Below are 19,446 nucleotides of genomic sequence, written 5' to 3' on the forward strand. Positions count from 1 at the left end.
GAGGAAACGAGGAGGCCCCACGGGTTGGGGCAGGGAGGGGAAAGAGAGAGACAGAGACAGAGACAGAGACAAAGAGAGAGAAGAAAAAAGCGTAAGAAACTGGCCCTGCAGGAGAGAAACCACACACTTTAGCACTGTCAACAGTTGTAGAGTAGAGTCGGGTGGACGTGGGGAGGGAGGGAATGAGGGGAGGTGTCCACGGCCTGAGACCCTGCCTGCCTCGGGGCTAGGGAGCAAGGTGCTCTGGAAAGACTTGGGGAAGGGGCTGGGCAGAAGCCCGATGAAGGGGCATGTGCCCAGGACACTGCTGAGGAAACTGTTAAGGAAGGCTGGCAGGGGTGGGGTGGGGGAGGCCAGGGGATGGGGGGAGCATATGACCTGGGGCACTCGGACTTCCAAGGAGAACTCATCTCCAGTTGAACAAAGGCCAGAGGCTTTATGCTGGGCCCCTGGGAGAAGAGGGAGGGGCTCCATTGCCATCTTGCTTTGGGAAGGGCGGGCAGGTTTGGGCTCCCAGGTGGGAGGTTCTTAGAAAGTCTGGAAATCCAGTGGGCGCTGCACCTTCATTAAGACATCTCTAGGTCATGGTCAGCCAGATGTCCTTGACACCAGGAGGGGTCCCTGAACACACAGCCCGTCAGAGGAGAATGGAAGTCCCTTCTGGTTTGTGGTGTGCTGGCCATCATGGGCCTTCTTTTGAGTCCCCCTTCCTGGAAATCCAGGGAAAAACCACCAAGGCTTTTGAGTCCAGTTCAGGGGCCTTTTCTTGGAGAAACAGTCCAGAAGTCACCAAAAAGCAAAGGTGGAGAGAGAGAAAGAGCAGGGACCTGGCCAGGTCTGGAGGGAGCCTGTTTCTGCAATGAGGAAGATCTGGAAGAGGCTGGAGTCATTCTGCTTTGAGGGAGGCTCAGTCCAGGCAGACCAGGAGCTGGCATGTGGGTAGCAGCGTGGGGCCAGAGGTCAAGGTGTGACGTTTTTCATAGGCGGCATTCTCAGAGAGCTCCGTGGCAACTGCGGAGTCACCCTGCATTTTCCAGGGATGGAAAGTGACCTGCTGCCCCACAAAATCATCAGAGTTCATGGGCATTTCCTGGGTATTTTGTGGAGCTTATCCAGCTCTGGGTCTCTCATCCAAAAGAAGAGGAGGAAAGCATGTCTCAGGAAGGGCCAAGGGAAGAATGGTAAGCCTGATGAAATATTCTGGAGAGGGGGATCTTGGGTTGGGAGATCTGCCCTTCAACCACCGTTATCCCATTCAGGGAGAGGCGGCTTTGGTTATTTCCTAGAGAGGTTGTCAGAAGGGAACTCAAGCAGGTGACACGTGGCACCTGGGGGGGCTGGCCTCGGGGAAAATGGGAGATGGCAGTGGGGGCCCCAGGGAGGGGAGGAAGCCAAGTGGTTGCACTGCCTTTGAGGTCATACATCTTCGTCCTGGGCACATTACTCCAGGTTGACACTCCCGCTGGCATCTAACTTTTAGGTAACAACTCCCCCTTCCCTCAGGACAAATCCTCGTTTTCTTTGTTCTCTGCCCACCGGTACTGTTTCAGAGTTGGTAAAATTCCATTTGGCTGCTTAGGAGCTGGTGGAGCTGGGGGAAGGAGAACCCAACGAAAACAACATGTTTTTCCCTGGCTAATGCATTTTCCAGATACTCCTTTTGCTCATCTTGAAAACAAAACGGCTCTTCTGCATAAATTCCCAAGTTATCATTCTCTCCAGCAACACAGGCTGCAAGGGTGAGAACGAGGGGCAGGAGGAGAGTCTGGGGAGAAGCTGGTGGTATTGGTGGGGTCACACCCATTAAGCAGGAGGAACACCATCCTTCCTGCAAGAGGGGGTGGGATCCTGGGAAGTCTGGCTAGCCCTCCTACCCTGGCTATCTCCGTAGACCAGCAGCTTCTGGGGCAAGAGAAGGGCCTCAGAAGCACACCAGCTAAACTGTAAGGCGGAGGTCAGAGGTGGGCAAAGTACAGCTGGTGGCCTGGCTTTCTACAGCCTGCAAGCTAAGAATGGCTTATGCGTGTTTAAAGCATTGCTTTAAAAAATGTGATTGAGACCACGTGCCCCACAAAGCCTAAAATATTTATAATCTGGTCCTTTACAGAAAAAAAATTTGCTGACCCCTGCTGGGAAGAATGACAAGTGGAGGAGGGGGGCGGTGGGTGATCTCTAGTGGTGACCAGCAGGCAAGGGGCCCATGAAGCAATGGTGGGCATGGCAGTGTGGACCATGGATGCTGGCCCAGCAGTGCCACTCATCAAATCCCAGTCGAGCAGGGGCACAGCGGGCAGGGAAGAGTCGGTACATGGAGGCTTTCCTGCAGCCGGCTCCCTTCTTCCCAGGGACTGGGGATGGCTCCTACTCCAGTTCTGATGGCTGCTAGAACAGATAGCAGGGTGAGAGCTGTGTGAAGAGCAGCCGGAGGCAGGTGGAGTGGAGGGGTGCAGGGGCTTGCCGGTTCTCAGTTCTGTTCAAGCCACAGAAGAACCAATTCCCTTGACTCTCCTAATCTACCAGTGCCATCGTATCCGTTCCCAAACCAACCGCGGCCTGGAAGCCAGGAAGCTCGGCTGGGCATCCTGTCTCATGCAGGCACCAGCTGGATTCCCAAGGGTCCTTGGGTGGGGGAAAGCCCCAGCAGATGTGCTGCCTGGATGGGCCAAGTAGGGCATGGGCAGCATGGACGGCCAGGCCAGGGCAACGGGCCATTTGCACAGGTGTGGGAAGCTGGCATGGCAAGGCCTCTTCTGTTGGGGTGCCTCTGCCAGGGGCAGCACTCCTGTCTGCACTGGAAGCTTGGGCTGGGGTCTCAGCTGGAGAGGTAGGAAGCTTGGAGGGACCTGCTTGCCTTCAGAATCCCCACCATCTTGCCAATGAGCTGGACCTTGATCTTGGCCTTCCCCTTCCTCCTCCCTTTCTCCTCTCCCAGGCTTAGTGCTGGTCTCTTGCTCCATGAAAAGTGCTCCCAGGGAAGACCTGGGCGATAGAAATAATCCCCAGAGCCTGGAAGGAAGGTCATGTTAGGCCGGAGGAGGCGAGTGATATCAGGGACCAAAGCCCAGGTCTGCCTGGGCTCCGAGAGTGAGTGCAGATGCCCAGAGCGATGCCAGAGAGAGGGAATGTGCGGTGGGCAGGGCTCCTACCTGTGACAGGGCAGGGGCAGGGGGCCAGCATGGGACTGGGGTGGGGGGAGATGAGGAATGGCTGCAGTTAGATACCCGAGGTGGGTGGTCACTTCTCAGGCCTGTACACTTGGAAGAAGCCTCTGATTTAGAAAGAAGGTTTCCTAAAGCTTTGGGGGGAACATCTGAGGTTTGTCCTCAGGGGATGGGTCATTCTGGGAGCCGGAGGACAGGTGGCTGGAGAAGGTCAGAGAGGCAGAGGACAGGGCTGATGGCAGGAACAGGGGAAGTGAGAGGGAGGGAGGAAGTGCGGGCGCAGGAGGTGAGCAGAGTCAGGTTACAGGGAAGGGGTGATCTGGAGGCTTGGAGGCAGGGCCCGAGCCCAGGTTTGGGAGGAGGGGAGGAGGCTGGCAGGGAGGCCGGGAGCAGCTTGGGACTAGCCGGAAGGGGAGGCAGACCTGGCGGCCTCACCGGCATTGTCCAGTGTCCCCGATGACTTTTAGTGGGGGGTGGGGGGGACCTTCTCCGAGCCCCGGGAGGAACGGAAGTGGGGGAGTTGGGGTCTTCACAGGGGCGGCCCAGATAAGAATCCTTCCATGGGGGGGCTTCAGGCACAAGCCTTGAGCCACAGGAGGCTGGGGAGGGGTGGGCCGAGTCTGCTGGGCACCCTGCCTCAGAGGCAGAGGGGCCACGGAGGGCCAGCCGTTCCCCAAGGAGATGAGGGGAGAGAGGCTGGGTTGGGAGGTGGGGGCCGGCCCGCTCAAGGGGGGGACTTACAGGAAGGATTTCATGTCCAAGCCTCGGTTTCGAATCTGCCCCACCACGTGGTCCCAGCTGCCCGGGTTGGATCGGCTGCGGCCGCCGGCCGCCCGGTACTTGGAGCCGGCGGAGGTGCCCTGCCGAGCCTGGCCCCGGCCATAGGCCCGGGGGTTGGGGCCCGGCGCCGAGGCCGCGTGGGCCTGCAGCTGGCCCAGGCTCTGGCTGGTGGTGGGCTGGCTGGGCTGCCGGCCCCGCTGGTGCTGGCTCAGCGGCTGCTGCAGGCTCTGCTGCCGCATCAGGGTGCGGGGTCGCTGGCATTTCGGCTCTCCCGTGGAGCTGGGGATAGACTCAAGGGTAGTGGCCGTGGACAGGGTGGAGTCCTCGAAACTTGGGGCGGGTGGAGGAGAGGAGAGAAAGGAGAAGCAGGTGAAGGGATCACAGTGGAGGAGAAAGAAGCCGAGGGTCAGGACTAGGAGGCCCCAGTGCAGGGCGCGCTCTGCCGGACCTCGCGGGGCCTCCATCCCGGTTGTCGCTGCCGCGCCGTAGCTGCCACCACCTCACCCGGGAGGCCACCGAGCCCCGTGCCCGCCCCGAGCCCGCCCCCACCACCACCCCTGGGCTGGCCCTGCCCAGCCCACCCCACCCTCTGGCCTTAGCTTGGCTGGCGGACAAACGCCTCTCAGACCGTGGGAGCTGTGCAGGCTGCGTGGTGAAGGCGGCCCCAGGGCCCCCGGACCTGGCGTGCTGGAACGGCGGGGGGTGGAGGGAGCAGCCGCCGCCGCTCCCTCCCGCCGTGTCGCTGGGGGACCCCAGGAAAGTCTGCTTCTGTGATCTAAGTACGAATGGCCTTTGGAGACATGAGGAAATCCAGGCCAATGCAGAGCTGGCCTAGTAACGTGTGACGAGACAGGGAGAGCCGGCCTTTCTTATGCTTGGGCCACAGAGGCTGGGGACTGTCCCCGGACACCCTCTGTCCTTGGGCCTCTGCCTGGTTGCCCTGGCTGCCTCAGGACTGCAGACCTTTGCCCTCCTTCCAGGGTTCCTTGTTTCTGAGGTGCAGTGTCCCTTCCTGATTTCTTGGGAGTGACTCCCAGTCAGAGGAGGGAACCCGGGAAAGGATCAGATGAGGTGGGAGCCCCAGGAACCACCTGTCTGGTCACTTTGCCCCAATTCTGATGGAGGACAGGGTGACTATGCATTTGGAAGAGGGCGCCCTCCTAGCAGGCCCACCGGCATCCCTGAAAAATGCTGGTAAGAGAGCAGGGACAGACGGGAAGCAGGACACGGCTGATCAGAGGCAGGATGAGGTCAGAGGAACCTGGGCTCAAGCTCCAGCTCTGCTGCTTCTGAACCACGGGACTGTGGAAGAGTGAGCCCACCCCTCAGTTTCTTCAACTGAGTGTCTTCATAAAGCCCGGGTGAAAATCATCCCTGAGCTGCCTCTGTCCCAAGGTTGCCATGGGGACCCAGTGAGGTTGGGCCTGGGGACATGTATTAGTTAACGGTTCCCCATGCCAGGGGTACCTGCAAATGTCTCAGGAGACGGAGGTAGGAAGAGTCAGAGACCCCTGGCTTCCCCAGGCAACCTGCCTGCTTCTATTCCCCTGGCCAGAGACATGAGCACATCCCACAGGCAGGGCCAGAACCTCAGAGGTCCCAGCCTCCTCCTCTGTCCCCTCCCTCTGTCTCCCAATCTAGTGGTCAAGGGCAGGGGTTGACAAACTGTGGCCTGTGGGCCAAATCTGGCCCACCACTTGTCTTTGTAAATAAAGTTTTACTGGAACACACTAATTTACATCCTGTCTATGGCTGTGACAGGCTTGAGTCGGCATGAAAGAGACTATGTGACTTGTGGAGCCTAAAGATTTTCTTTCTGACCCTTTATAAAGAAAGCTTGCCAACTGTGGGTCTAGGGCCACAGGGCAGCCATGTCCCCCTCCCCGCCTCCCCACCCGGGCTGTCTGCGGGAGGGGCTCCAGGGCCTTTGGAACCGCTTTCACCACTGCAACCAGACCTCAGCTTTGCTCCCCCCGAGCCTACCCTGGGAAGCAAAGGACAACAGTTAGGGTGCCCCTATGGGCTAGAGAGAGAGAAAGAGAGAAAAAGAGGGAGAGCAAAAGAGGGAGAGAAAGTCAGAGAATAGAAAAGAGAGAATGAGAGAGAGAGAACGAGAGAGAGAGGAGAGAGAGAGAGGCAAAACATGGCTTTGGCTGGGAGCTGGGGTCCTGGAGGGGGCAGCAGTCTTGCCCAGCTAGGGCCTGCAGCCCGGGTTACCACCAGGGTCAGACCAGGTAGGCCCACAGCTCCCTGTTGGGGGGCGGGGTGGGGGAGGTGGAGGCAGGGGAGGACGACACTTGGACGGCCTCCTCCTCCTCCTTGCTGACCTCATTTTGGTTTCCTATCACATCCAAAATTAGTCCAATTTACAACCTCTCAGTCACAGGAAACTAAAATTGGTGCCTCCAGGCCTGGAGCCAGCGGATGGCATGGAGGCTTCAGCCAGCCTGGAGTCTGTGGCCAAAGCAGGCTGGGGAGGGCGGGGTGCTGGGCCTGGCTCTCCGGGGAGTGTGGGACTTCCCTCCGAGACCTTCCTGAGGCTCAAGGGAGAAATCGGCCTGTGTGCCTTCAGGCCAACAAGCAATAAGGTCTCGGCACACTGGCCCTCTATGGTCCCAAAGCAGGAATCATAGGCCTTCTGAAGAGAACCGGGGCGGTGGGTGTGTGCGGTGCTGAATGGAGGCAAGAGGACAGCCCCCAGCTAAGAAGGGGTCAGGGCTGCCAGTCTTCTAAGTGAGAGGCTGTCTGCTCCCTTAGCTGGGAGTGAGGCAGTTCTAACAGCTGAAAATGGAACGTACGTCCCAATGGGTGAGAATGGTCATAGTTCAAAGGATTTAGAGCCTGGAAAGGCTCAGCTGTGGGGAAATGGAAGTTTCTAAAAGCCAAGATGAGAATAAGGCAGCCCCATGGTGGGGGAGGAGAGAACATACTTTCTGCTGTGAACAGGGGCCAGCCCTGTGTCCGCGGCCCAAGAGAGGGACGGTCTTGTCTGGAAAGCTCAGAGAGCTTTTAAAAAGGAAACGGCTCTTCTGTCTGACATCCAGACCACCCTCGTCAGAAAAGAGAAGCTAGCTGGGGCGCTCAACAACCCAACCGCCAAGAACACACCACCCAACAGCTGACAGTGGGACAGCTCACTGCCCAAGACCGGGACAGCCAATGGGAATGGCTGAGATGAGGATGGCCCCATGGGGACAGCCCAGCTGCTTAGGGTGGGCCCGCAGGACAGATGGGGGAATGGTGCGAGCAAGAGTGGGACAAGCCGATGGAGGTGCCTGATGGTCAGAAATGGAATGGCTCAGCCTCTGGGTCTAGAGCCACCTGCCGGCTGTAAGGGGGAAGGCTGGTGAGTGGCATCGAACACAGGCTGAGAGTGGGCCAGCTCCCCAGGGATGGGATGGTCCAGGTGGCCCACAGAGGGATGACCTGACAGCTGGGATGGGGCGGCCAGTCAAAGAGGATGGGATGACCTGAGGATTGAAATGAAGCCACCTCGGGGGCAGAAAATGGAATGGCTTGGTCACTGGCAAGCAAAGAGACTGATGGGGGCAGCAGCCGGAGGCTGGGATGCGACACGGTATGGCTGTTGCGCCCGATGGCGAGGATGATGTGTGTCTTGTGAAGGAATGGAATGAGCCAGAGGCCGAGGACGGCACCTCTGGGGGCAGCAGCGGGCGTGCCGGGGGGGTCCCGCTGTCCCCGCTGGCGGGGGGCCGGCCCGAGCTCACGGCTCCGGCTCCGGTGGCCACAGGGCCATGACTCACTTGGACAAGTTGAGCTTCCCTGCGGCCAGGTGGCTCTGCACCGTCCGCCAGCGGCCTCTCCCCGCCTTGCCACCGCTGCCCGGCTCGCTGGGGGCAGCCCCGCCGCTTCTCAAGGCGTCCTCTCCAGGTGGCGGCACCGGTGCTGGCTTCTCCCCCGGCCGGCCTTCCCGCTCCACCGCCAGCCCCGCCGCGGCGGCCACCTTGGCGCCCGACAGGAGGGTGCCACTGGAGGCGCGCGGGCCAGAGGGGCACCGGGGGTGGCGGTGGGGGGGAGAGGGCGGGCCACACGCGGGGGGGCGGGTGGGAGAGGGAGGAAAACAATGACAGATAAAAGGAAGAAAGAGACAGTGAGAGAGGAGGAGAGAGACAGACGGACAAGAGACAGACAGAGAGAGAGAGAGACACATCAGCACTGCGAAGTGGGTGAACAGCAGAGCCTGCAGAGAGGAGAGAGGGGGCCGGGCGGGCTGGGGTCGGAGAACAACGCACCACGACAATGGAGGGGCGGCCCCTCCCCACCGCCTGGGGCAGGGGCGGCGGGGGTGGGGGGAGGGCAGCCACCTCCAACTCTATCCCACAGGACAACGAAGGGTTAACGACGGAGGAAGAGCGGGCTGTCCAGGCCAGGAGGCCCCAAGGCAGGGAGAAAGAGAAAGCCGTGTTAGTCAGAATTCATCACCCCCACCACCGTCACCGCCATCACCGACCACCGCCACCGCGACCACCGACCACACCGCGACCACCGACCACCACCACCGAGCAGCCTGGGCAGTGGCACACAGCAGGGAGGAGAAAGCGAGCCACACCGAGAGGGAGGGACCAAACGGGCAACCCCATCCTGACTGTACAGAGAAGGGGGTGGGGGCCGCAGGGGACCCACTGTGGGGGTTAGGGAGGCTCTCCTGCTCCGCTGGCCCTGGGAGATGGGGGAGGGGGGAGGGAGAGGGGGAGGGAGGGAACGGGAGGGAGAGGGGAGGCAGGAGGGGTTGCTCGTCTCCATGGTCGGCCTGCCCATGGGTGCACCGGTTGGGGGAAGTCGGGGACAGGAGCAGGAGGGGAAGTGAGGGCGTGCGCAGATACTCGGTACATAGGATCAAACCAGGTAAAGTCACTCACTTGAGGGACAGTCGTGGGTCGCCATAAGGGGCGTAGGGTGAAATGTTTAGAATAAACTCCTTGGGAGGATAGGAGCTCCATTTCTGCTGCACTGTGCTCTCATTGTTATTCCAAAAGTCTCTGTCTAGATCGCTGGAGGGGCAGAGAGAGAGGGGAGAAAACAGGGAGATACAAGAAGAAACAAGAACCGCAAGTCCTGCGGGGGCAGAGGGGACAGGGGCCCCGGGGCCACGCACACAGAGAGCGGAGAGGGCCAGGGTCTGCTCCTGCGGGAGGAAGAGAGGGGGCAGCTGCGCCCCATGTGGACGTGCACACACACGCGCCCGCACACGCTCACACGCTCCAGGGCCGAGGGCCGGGAGAAGCCACGCAGAAAGGAGGCGAGCTGCTGGTGGGCAGGCTGGAGCCTCGCACCCCGGGAAGCTGGTGGGAGAGAGAAAGATGGTGAGAGGGGAGGGGAGGAGAGGGGGCTGGGGATAGGCCTGGGGGAGGATGGCATGGGGAGTGGGAGGAGGAGAGGGTGCTGGTTTCCGGCTGGAAAGAGCTGAAAGGTAGATCAGACCCTGCTGCTAACTTCTCGGGGGCGTGGGTGTGGGGGGCCCACTGCTCCTGGCCTCAGGTTCCCCACCTGCGAAACCAGAAGGTTGGCCAGACCCGCTGGGCTGTTGATTTTCCCATAGCGGAGACCCAAAGTTCTCTCCTCTTCCATCCATCTCCACTGAGCCACTCCTGGGGCAGGCCGTGCTCCCGGCCCATCTTTCTCCTCTTCCCATTGGCCCAAGGTCCCCCAGCCTCCTCTGCTCTCTCCCCTCCTAGGATACAGCTTCTGTGGGAGCTTGGTGGATCTCAGCCAAGCTGAGGATAGGCTCCTCATTGCAGATATGGTGGTTGGGTGACCTCTCAGAGAAGAGAAGGGTCTCCAGGCCTCTGACCTTGCTGAGGGTGTGACCAGAGTCATCCGCAGCCCGTCAGGTCCAATGTTTTGGGGCCTGTGTGGAGGGAGACTGCCTTTCTCTCTGGCGGTTGATGGGCAGACTCAGCCCCAGGCCCTTGACACGTACCTGACCTGCCAGCCGGGGTAGCCTCTTTCTGTGCCCCTGATCCTTTCCAAGGTGGAGCTGTTAGGTCTGGAAGGGACCCTCTGACCCACCTTCCCACCCCCTCCTGCTCTGAGACAAGTCACACCAATGAGGCAGATAGGCTGGAAGAAGAGAGAATGTGGGGACTTCCGCTGGGGGCTGGCTGCAGAAGCCTTGGCCAGCAGAAGGCACAGCCTGGAAATCCTAGGAGCCAAAGACAAGGGGCTCCATCAGCTTGTCAGGCTCCTGGGGCCCTGAGGAGCAGGCCTGGGAGCACAGGGAGAGGAAAGGCAGAAGAAACAGGCCAAAGGAACATTCTAGAAGGGAGTCATGCCAGAGCCCTCAGAAACACATCTAGGGAAAAGGGCCCTAGGAGGTGTTGGGGTGGGCCTGGCCTGTGCTGAGGCCCTGCCACTGCTCAAGGCCAAGGCAAGGGCTGTGTTGTGGGGGAGGCACACCCTCTGAAGATGGAGCAAATGTGTTCTTGGGGGACCTGCTTCTCTCCCCCACACCCCACACCAGAGCTTGACCTTGACCTTGGTTCTCTGTCTCAGACCTGGGAACAAAGGAGAGAAGCTGAGTGGCAACCACAGGCCCAGAGGAGATGGTGGTCCTGGCCCAAGAGGGGTGTGGGCAGTGTCTGTCTGTCCAGAGTGCACATTAGAAACGTCTCACAGGGACTCTGTACACAGGGTTCGAAGCCAAAGTCCTGAGTCAGTCTGTGAAAGGCACAGTGGAGGCTGAGGTGGGAGAGGCAGGACAGGCCCTCAGCACTGGGAGGCCCCTTCCTGGAGAAGCTCCCTCGACAGAAGACCCTATTCCTGCCAGAGACATCCTTTGGTCCACCTCCCCCAGTGTTACAGAGAGATGGAACAAGTTGGACAGCCTCCCTCCCCTTGCCCCTCCAGATCTCCAAAATCAAGTGTCCTCCAATTCTAGGTCCTGCAGAGAAAGAGCCACCAGGGTCATCACTGCCAGGCTGGTTTCCCACCCTCTGTTCCAAGGAGCTCCAGGGTCCCTCGTGTAGTCCATTGCGGTACTGGAAAAGACCATCTTTAATTTTAAAAGTTTGGGACACACAGGTTCCTTTACTGCAGGACTTCTCAGAGGCTTTAATGTATCAACGAATACCCTAATCTCCAAGAGGGGGATAGAGTGTGCAGTGCTTCCCAAACTTAGTTGGTCACGGAACCCATGAAACCTCAGGAATTCATGGAACAACCAGTAATCATTTATGGAGTGCTTTGAGGAACACAGTTTGGGAACCACTGCTAAAGAATGCAACTTCCCAGAATCCTTGACAAAAGATCCCTTCAGAGGAGGTCCTAAGTGTCATGGGTAAGCCCTGCTTCCTGCCACTTGATTGGCTTTGGGCCCTGGCAAGAGGTAAAGGCCTAGGAACCTAGGGGCATGCTGAACGGTGGCTTCCCTCCCCTGAGGCAAAAGCTCTATAGCTCAGCAGGGTGGGCAGAGGCGGCAGCTCTAGAAAAGAGGGGACAGCCACCATTGCCCTCCCTTTGTTTTCGAGAACATTCGAGGGTGCTGCCCCTGCCTGCAGAGCCTGTCCCCCTTGCTGGTCATCCCATCTCCTCTCACGGGCCCTTTCCACGACTATCTAGAACATATCCATCCCCAGGTTATGGTCATTCGGCAGACAGGTGCCCCGGCCCAGCTGCAAACTGGGTTAGGGGCCTGGTGTGGGGGCCCCACGTGGTCCTTCCCCACCTTTAGAAAGCCCGGGGCCTGCACTCAGCATCAGCCCCTGAGACCTGCCAGCTCTCTGCTTTGAAGACTGGAGCGTGTGCAACCAAACCACTTCAAAGGCTCCCCGAGGCCTCCTCCTGAGCCTCCTCCCGCCCCCAACCTCAGCAGGCCCATCCCTCCACTTGCCCACGCCCCCCCCCCCCACCACAAGGCACACGCCAGGAAGATTCTGTGAAGGCCCCAAACAGGGTCAGAGCAAGAGATGAAAACAGAGGAGGAACTGCAAGGAAGCCCCCAGGGGCAGGGGAGAAGGGGAAGGGAGAACACAGACAAGAAGGAGGGACTAGGCTGTGGGAAGGGGGCAGAAGGCAAGGTGTGGGGCGGGGATGGTGCAGGCCTTGAGTTACAGGAAGGAAGTGGGGGTCAGGGAAGGTTGGGGCCGCTCCCCTTCAGGCAAAGCCCCTTGCTGGCAGGCTCGGCCCTCGCTAGGCTAAGGTGGAGGGGAAGGCCTGGGTTCATCAGAGAGGAACCTTCCAGAGAGAACCCTCCTTCCCAGAGTCTCCAGCCAGGTGGGGTGGTTGGTGGTGGGGGCCGCCCTGCGTGTGTCCCAGCGACCCTCTGCCGTGGGCTGGCAGAGGTGGTCTGAGGAAGGCAAACCCACCTCCTTGAAGAGGGATCTCAGAGCAAAACAGGGAGCCTGGGGGAGTCTGAGGCAACAAGAAAGGCCGTGGGGACCGGGAGTGACAGGGAAGGGAAGAGTCCCCACTCTCGGCTTCCCAAGTGGCCCAGCACTGAGGTCTGCCCATCTTCCAGGTCACCCTCAGGACCCTGGTGAGGCCTTAGAGAAGAGCCTGAGCCCCCCAGGAGAGGGGATCCCAGCAGGGGGCGGGGGGCTCGGATAGATAGGAGCGTGTTGGAGATGGCTGCGATGTGAGGGGATATGGAGGAAACGGCAACCAGGGTCGAGGGAGGAGGCAGACAGAGCGGGAAGTGACAGCGGCGGGAAAATGGAGCTGGGGTCCTTGGAACCTTGTGAGAGTCTGGGGTGGGGGGTGTGGGCACAGGCAGAAAAGCGGGAGCCCGGAGCCACCCTGAGGCAGTAGGAGTGTGCGGGCAGGGGGCAGGGAGAGAGAATGGCGCCCCGTGCGAGGGGGAAACTGAATGGGTGTGTGGCCAGCTCTGGGGACCGGGGAGGCTCCTCCCACGTGGGGCTGCCTGCGTGTTCCCTCCCCAAACTCGAAGCCTGGCACCTACTTGATGGCCTTCTTCTCACTGCGCCCACGCCCTGAGTCTGGCGTGCCCACGGTCTCCAAGGAGTTCTTGTAGCGTTTGCCCTGTGGAGACAGCATGAGGGTCACTCCGGGGAGACAGCACTACGCCCTCCCTGCCTCCCCAGCACGGGCCTGGGTGGGGGCAGGGGGAGTAGGCTGGGGCCCAGCCTTGGCCACAAGGATCCAGGGGCCCTGTGTGAAGCTGTCACCACCATGGGGAGCCAGCTCCACTGCTGTCTCTTTCCCCTCTGGTAGCAACTTGGTCCCATGAGGCCTGAGGACCGACTCTGCCCCTCGAAGGGCACCCCAACCCTGACCCCCAGGGATGGGGCCCCTCCTTTCTGCCTGTCTCCTGGGGTTCTGGGCTGACTCCCAGAAACACACCTCCCTCTGCCACGGACAGACGGCTCTCAGGCGCCTGGCCACGTCATATGGGCCACGTCACCACCCCCAGATGGTGGGGGTGGCATCCTGCAGGGGCAAGGTTGGCAGTGGCCAGTGACGTGAATGGTGGGGGCAGGGAGAGGGCCCCGTGCCCAGTCCGGCCCAGGACCGGGTCCAGCACTGTCTGGGGGCTCCCTGGGGTCCTCCTGCCTTGGGCAGTGAGGCAGGACAGGGCCCAAACACTCTCCTTTATAGGAAGGCAGCCTCAGGAAGAGAGGCTGCCCACTGGCTCTGAGGCCGGGGCAACTTGGCCCGCGCCCAGAGTTCCTCCCACCAGCTTGGGGTGGGGCGAAGGCTGAGCAGGCCAGGCGGTCTCTAGGTCTCCTGGTGAGAAGAAGGGCCGTGGCTGCAGTGGGGACTGGGCCTGCTGCTGGGAAGGTGAGCCCCATTCACCTTCTCGGTTTGGGTTTCTAAATTTAGCTCCTGCAGAGCCGGGCACCATTAACATTCCTGGCTGCCACCGAGCGTCCTCACGCGCACCCGCGGGCCACGGGTCCAGGCCCCGGGCCGATGCGTGCAGTGGGGTGGTGACAGCCCAGACACCCACACACACCCACACACACACCCGACATGTGCACACACATCTCCCCACCATCCTGTCCTGTGCTCACACCGCGGCCACGACAATCTACCCTCCCTGAAACAAACGAAGAGCCACATAGCCGTGTCCCCAACACTCCTGTTGGCTGCAGCCCCTTCCAGGCCCATGGAGTGAGCCTGGCGGAGCTGGCGGGGCTCCCCAGAATGCTGTGGGCAGAGAGGCAGACTCCTCACTCTACCCCCAGCGCCCCCAGGTCTCAGGGGTGCCTGGGTCCTGGTCCAGCAACGCCGCACCCTCCCCGGGTCACCCTGGTCAAGTCCCTTGTCCTCTCTGATCTCCTTTCCCTCCCTTCTGAAAAGGGGTGTTGTCACTGGACGAGCCCCAGGTCCCTCATCCTTCCAGGCTCTCCTCACAGATAGGACAGGTTCTCTCCTGACACTTCAGCAGCCTCCCACCCCCCACCCCCCAGGGGAACACAGCCTGAAACATTAGGGACTGTCTGGTCTCTAGGACTCGGTGTGGAAGATAGTATCCAGCGATGCTCAGAATGGGTCCCCTGGGAGTGCCCCGGCCCCCTGGGGTCTCAGCCCCAGGCTGTTGCCTCTGAGACAAAATTTTGAGAGTGAAAAAAACAGAGCTGTTGGTTCCTCTGAGTCCACAAAACCTGTCTTCGCTCTCTCCCATCATTACCCAGAAGTTCAAACCCCCAGTAATGCCTAGTCCAGTCCAGACTGGGACAATCAGGGCCTGGAGCTGCCCATGCTGGCCAAGGGCCCTTCTCCAGACAGGACACAGGGAGAAAGAAGCCCCACCCCCACCATCCCCCCAAATCTCCCTCACTTCAGGCGGTGTCCGGCAAGGAACGACCAGGTTGAGGGCCCCCCCAACCCCACCACTTACTCCCTCTCCTCTTCCTCTCTTGGCAGGAGAACTCGTCCTAGGGAGCACTTTCTTCTAAGGGGGAGTCAGCTGCCCCTTCCTGGAGGCCCGGCATGGCTGGGGGCATGGCTGGGTGGGCTGTCCCCAGTTCAGGCAGGGCCTGCCTCTCTCCCTTCCACAGCACAGAGAAACTTCCCCTCTGGCTGCCATGGTCAGTCTGCAGCAGGAGCTGCGGGACTGTGGGGGACAGAAGCCAGGGCAGGACTTGAGTCGGTGTTGGGGGGGCAATGACAGGAAACCCAGGCAGGGTCCAGGAGACCCTGGGCGGCTCTAAGGGAAGCCAATCCCATCAGCCTGCTTCTCAGGGAGGGGGTTGGCCAGGCTGATCTGGAAAAAGCCAGCTGGAGATTAAGGAAGTTATTAATGTTTGGAAATGGGATCTGGGCTGTCGGGGTGTCACACCACTATCACTGCTGCTGAGGGGACAGGCGGGCAAGGAAGGCCGAGGAACTGTGCAAGGGGCATATGAAATCCCCTCCCGGAAAGCACAGACGCAGCCCAGGCAGAAAGCTCCCAGCTCCCCCCATGGAGGGCGGTGGGGGAGGAACTGAGGCAGGGTTGGGGGGCTGGGCAGCTCAGGGAAGAAAGTGGCATAGACCAACTGCGGCTGGGACCCCCGGGGAAGTCCCTGGCTGGAGGCTGGGAGGACAGGCTGGGTCAGGGGAGGTGCCTCCCATACTGGCGGGTCCCCCACCAGCTATGAAAGCTGTGATCTTTGAACACTGGTCCCCAAGTGAGTGGGGTAGGGGAGAGGCCCTCACCACAACACACACACACACACACACACACACACACACACTGCAGCACTCACCAGGAGATCAGGACAGTGGCTATCAGCTCACTCAGGTGGAGATCTGATGGGATGCAGCACGCCCCACCAGGCAGGGATGAACACACACACGTACTGCACCAGGACCCTCAGAGTGGCCCACTCAGCACACAGACCCCCACTCAAGGTCACGGGCAGCGCCTGCTCACACACCTTCCTCAGCCTTCAAATGCGGACTTGCACACAGACAGCGGAACAGACCCGACAGGGGTGGCAGGGCATGCACACACGTGTGTGTGTGTGTGTGTGTGTGTGTGTGAGCTTAGCCCCTCCCCTGGCCTCGGAGGATGCTCGCACACACGGGCACGTGGCCAAGTCCCCTCCTCCACCGCCCCTGAAATTCCGGAGACAGATGCAGACACCAGGGATCCAGGAACAATGCGGGATGGCCAGCCTGGGGCACCTGCATGGCATGCCCAGAGTGGGCTAGGGCCTGGTTACCAGTACACTCACACTCGGGACACACGGGGCAGAGCTGGCCTTCTCCATGGTTTCTCCCCAGGGGAAGAAGCCCCAGAAACCGAGAGTCCCAGGATGGAAGTCGTGTTCCCCATTCCTGAGTCTGCCTTTCCTGAAGGAGACATGCTGGGTTGTAGGCCTCTAGGGTCCTTCTCAGAGCTCTCTGACCCTTATCTTCTGTAGGATTGGGGCTTGAAGCACCTGGCTACATGGTCCCCAGGGCCATAACCCTCCCTGCTCATCCTTAAGGCCCCTCTGTCTCAGGCAGGGAGAGAATGCGGGTCTCAGATGGGGCGCCTGGCCCCCACTCCCTCAGTTCTCAATCTAGGGACTAGAGGTGTCTGTCAGAAACGCTTTTGCACCTAATCCCAGGGAAGGCCCGACATCTGGGACACCTCTGGGTCCACCTTTGGGGGTGCCCCGTGTTTGCTTTGGCAGCACATATACCACCTTTGGGGGTGCCCACTGCAGCCCCGAAAGTCCCCCACTGCACTTCTGGGCTGGGGCAGCAGGACTGAGGGTGGGGGGTTGGGGAGGAAGCAGGGTGGTGGTCTAGCCTTGTAGCCCGCCCCAGGGCCCCTTTCAGGGAGCTGTGGGCTGCATGCAGGCGGGTAGAGGATCAGCCGGGCTTCTCCTCCCAGGCCTTCCGGTGATGAATATCCCTCCTGATGGTCTCCTTACTTATTGATGGCCTAATCCTGCTCGTTAATTCCCCAGCCCTCGTTAAAAATGAAAAGAAGCCGTTTGTGCTTGTACAAACCCCAAGAACCAGGATGGATGTACTGGCGCTGGGGGTGGGGTGGGGCAGGCGGCGCCTCCTCATTGGTCAGGAGACCCCGCTCGGCCACGCCCAACGCTGGGCTGGGGGAAACAGCGGGCTGCGGGCAGTGGGGAGCCAGGCACTGGGGTGGGAGGGGGCCCCGGTTCTCAGGCCGCGCTTATGGTTCTTTCCAGGGGGAGGGGGTGGGGCGTGTGTGCCTGTAGTGGCGAGCGTGCGAATGCCTGAGAGACTCACGTCTGTCCCCAACTGTGTCCCTGGGTGTGTGGTTCTGGGTGTACACACGACACATGGAGCCAGCAGCCAGGCAAATGCAGTGCGTGCATGTGTGTCAATTCCTGCGGAAATGGGCCCGACTACGTGAGCAGATGGGTCAGGAGCCCTTGAGAGGGTTCAGGAGCCAGGGACTGTGGGGGGCGGGATGTAGGGCCCATCATCGAGGTTCAGGAGCCTCACCAGTTTGCGCTGACACCAGTGGCAGAGGCCGCAGAGGACGACAGTGATGCTAAGGCTGACGGTGATGATGGCAGAGACCAGCAGGACATCTCGGGTGGGCGCCCCTGGGGAGGACATACACAGGTCAGACCCTCATTGGTCAGCGCCGCCCACCCTCCTTCAGCCCTGAGCCCCCCCACCTCCAGAGCAACTACCCTACCCTATCAGCTGGCCCCCACACTGGGAGCTCTGAGCCTCAAGTTCCACTCCCAGCTATGCTTGCTGGTTGACCTTGGGAAGTTCCTTTCTTTCTCTGTGACTCAGTTTCCTGATCTGTAAAATGGGGGAATTGTGCAGGTTGAAGTTCCTCCCACACCCTCCCTGCATGGGCTCCCTCAAAGGGAGATGAGGGGATGGGAGGGTGCCCTCCGCCCAGCCAGACCTCAGTGCACACTTCTACTCCCCCTAAAAAAGCCACTGCCTCTGCACAGCCTTCTTGCTCAGCCCCCTCCCATCCCCTCCGACACTCCGAGCCATGACTCCAGCCCCATTTCCCCAAAGGACAGAACGTCTGACGACATCTGCCGCATGGGCACTAACAGACCCTCAGAAGTGTCTGGCCCTACCTGGATGCCGACATGTGTAGTCCAAAAGGGAATTTCTGGAATCCTCTGACCAGCCCTTACCCCCTGCAGCTCAGCTTTCCTTGGACTGGAAGACCACCCAAGTGGCCCCTGTAGGCCCTGCCCTCCCACCCCTTAGCCCCCTGAGTTTGCCTCTCTTGCTCCCCCCACCTGGTTTAGCTTTAGCCAGTGGAGGGGGGGGCACAAGGGGGTGAGGGGCACCAGAAGCTTCCATTCCAAGAGCTCAGGGGTCTTATATTTCAGAAGTGGCTATGTTGACAGACCTGGCCCGGGACACAAGCCCCAGGTTCCATGCAAATCCCACACCTTGCTCGCTGTGGCTTTGGACGAGTCACAGAACCACTCAGTTTTCGCCCATGCAAATGCGGGTTAAACCTCCTCCCTGTCTTCTCACAGGTGGTTGCAAGTATGAGCCCAAAGCAAATGCAAGGCAGGCAAAATTTCACCAGAAATTCTCGTGTGGGGGAGTGAGTCGAACGAGAGCAGCAGAGATCACACGTGCACTGTGAATACGTATGCACTAGGGTACGTCCTAAAGGCAAGTAGATGCTGTTTATTTACAGAGGAGCCTGTGTGGGCTTTTTGGTGCCAGGGAGGGCGGTAATTAAGAGCTGACGAGGGGCGCCTGGGTGGCTCAGTGGGTTAAGCCGCTGCCTTCGGCTCAGGTCATGATCTCAGGGTCCTGGGATCAAGTCCTGCATTGGGCTCTCTGCTCAGCGGGGAGCCTGCTTCCCTTCCTCTCTCTCTGCCTGCCTCTCTGCCTACTTGTGATCTCTGTCTGTCAAATAAATAAATAAAATCTTTAAAAAAAATAAATAAATTAAAAAAAAAAAAAAAGAGCTGACAGTATCTGTCTGGTCCTGGTTCCTGAGGTTTTAGCTTCTGGGCTCCCGGTCTCCATTGCTTGGCTACGGGGCATCGAGGAGAAGGGCCCTGCGGTTCGCCCAGCTCTCGGGGCCCTTGGGGTTCCCTCCTACCAGCACTCTAGTGCCCTGGGTGGTCCGTTTACCCCTTGCTTTCCCTCAAGTCCTGCTTGGGTACCACCTCTCCCTTCCCGACTTCCTGAGCCTCCTAGCTGTGGGAAAAGGCCACCTTTACTTGGTCCCCTCCAGTCCACCTGCCAGGCCAACCAAGCTTCCTTCTGTCCCGAGTCTGCAGCCTCCCCACCCTGACCCAGCCTTGCCCCCAGCTCACTGTCAACATCAGAGCTCACGGCACCCAGGAGCTCTGGTCTGGACAACTAGCAGAGGCCCAAGTCCTGGTCCTGCCCTTTTCTCTCTGGGGTGGAGGAACACAGCTCGGCCTCATTTACCAAATGGGAGGCTTCTATCTTTAACCACCAGGCTTCTGAGGGTGGTGGGGAGCAGAACAAGGGGGGAGAGTGATGGCCATAACACCGCAGGTCACACCGCCGGTGCCCCAAGACTCAAGTCTGTGGTAAAGAGAGGGGCGAACGTACCTCCCAGGAAGGGGACCTGTGCTTTTTCCAGTTGTCTCTGCAG

At 60.2% G+C, this 19,446-nt stretch overlaps 1 protein-coding gene across 8 annotated transcripts in view; it reads right to left on the reverse strand.

Moving 5' to 3' along the window:
* The window catches only part of SYT7 (synaptotagmin 7), a 61,847-nt gene that overhangs the window by 19,784 nt on the left and 22,617 nt on the right, over window positions 1–19,446 (reverse strand). The window contains exons 2-6 of one of the 8 annotated variants that reach the window (XM_047691527.1): window positions 17,322–17,425; window positions 12,859–12,938; window positions 8,822–8,953; window positions 7,706–7,930; window positions 3,903–4,271 (exon numbers count right to left, since the gene is read on the reverse strand). In XM_047691527.1, the coding sequence (XP_047547483.1) occupies window positions 3,903–4,271; window positions 7,706–7,930; window positions 8,822–8,953; window positions 12,859–12,938; window positions 17,322–17,425 (910 nt within the window). The remainder of the gene's footprint in view (window positions 1–3,902; window positions 4,272–7,705; window positions 7,931–8,821; window positions 8,954–12,858; window positions 12,939–17,321; window positions 17,426–19,446) is intronic. The other 7 variants (XM_047691528.1, XM_047691529.1, XM_047691531.1 and 4 more) reach the window with 7 other exon arrangements.

The sequence above is a fragment of the Lutra lutra genome, chromosome 10, assembly GCF_902655055.1.
Source record: "Lutra lutra chromosome 10, mLutLut1.2, whole genome shotgun sequence".
Classification (NCBI taxonomy): Eukaryota; Metazoa; Chordata; class Mammalia; order Carnivora; family Mustelidae; genus Lutra; species Lutra lutra.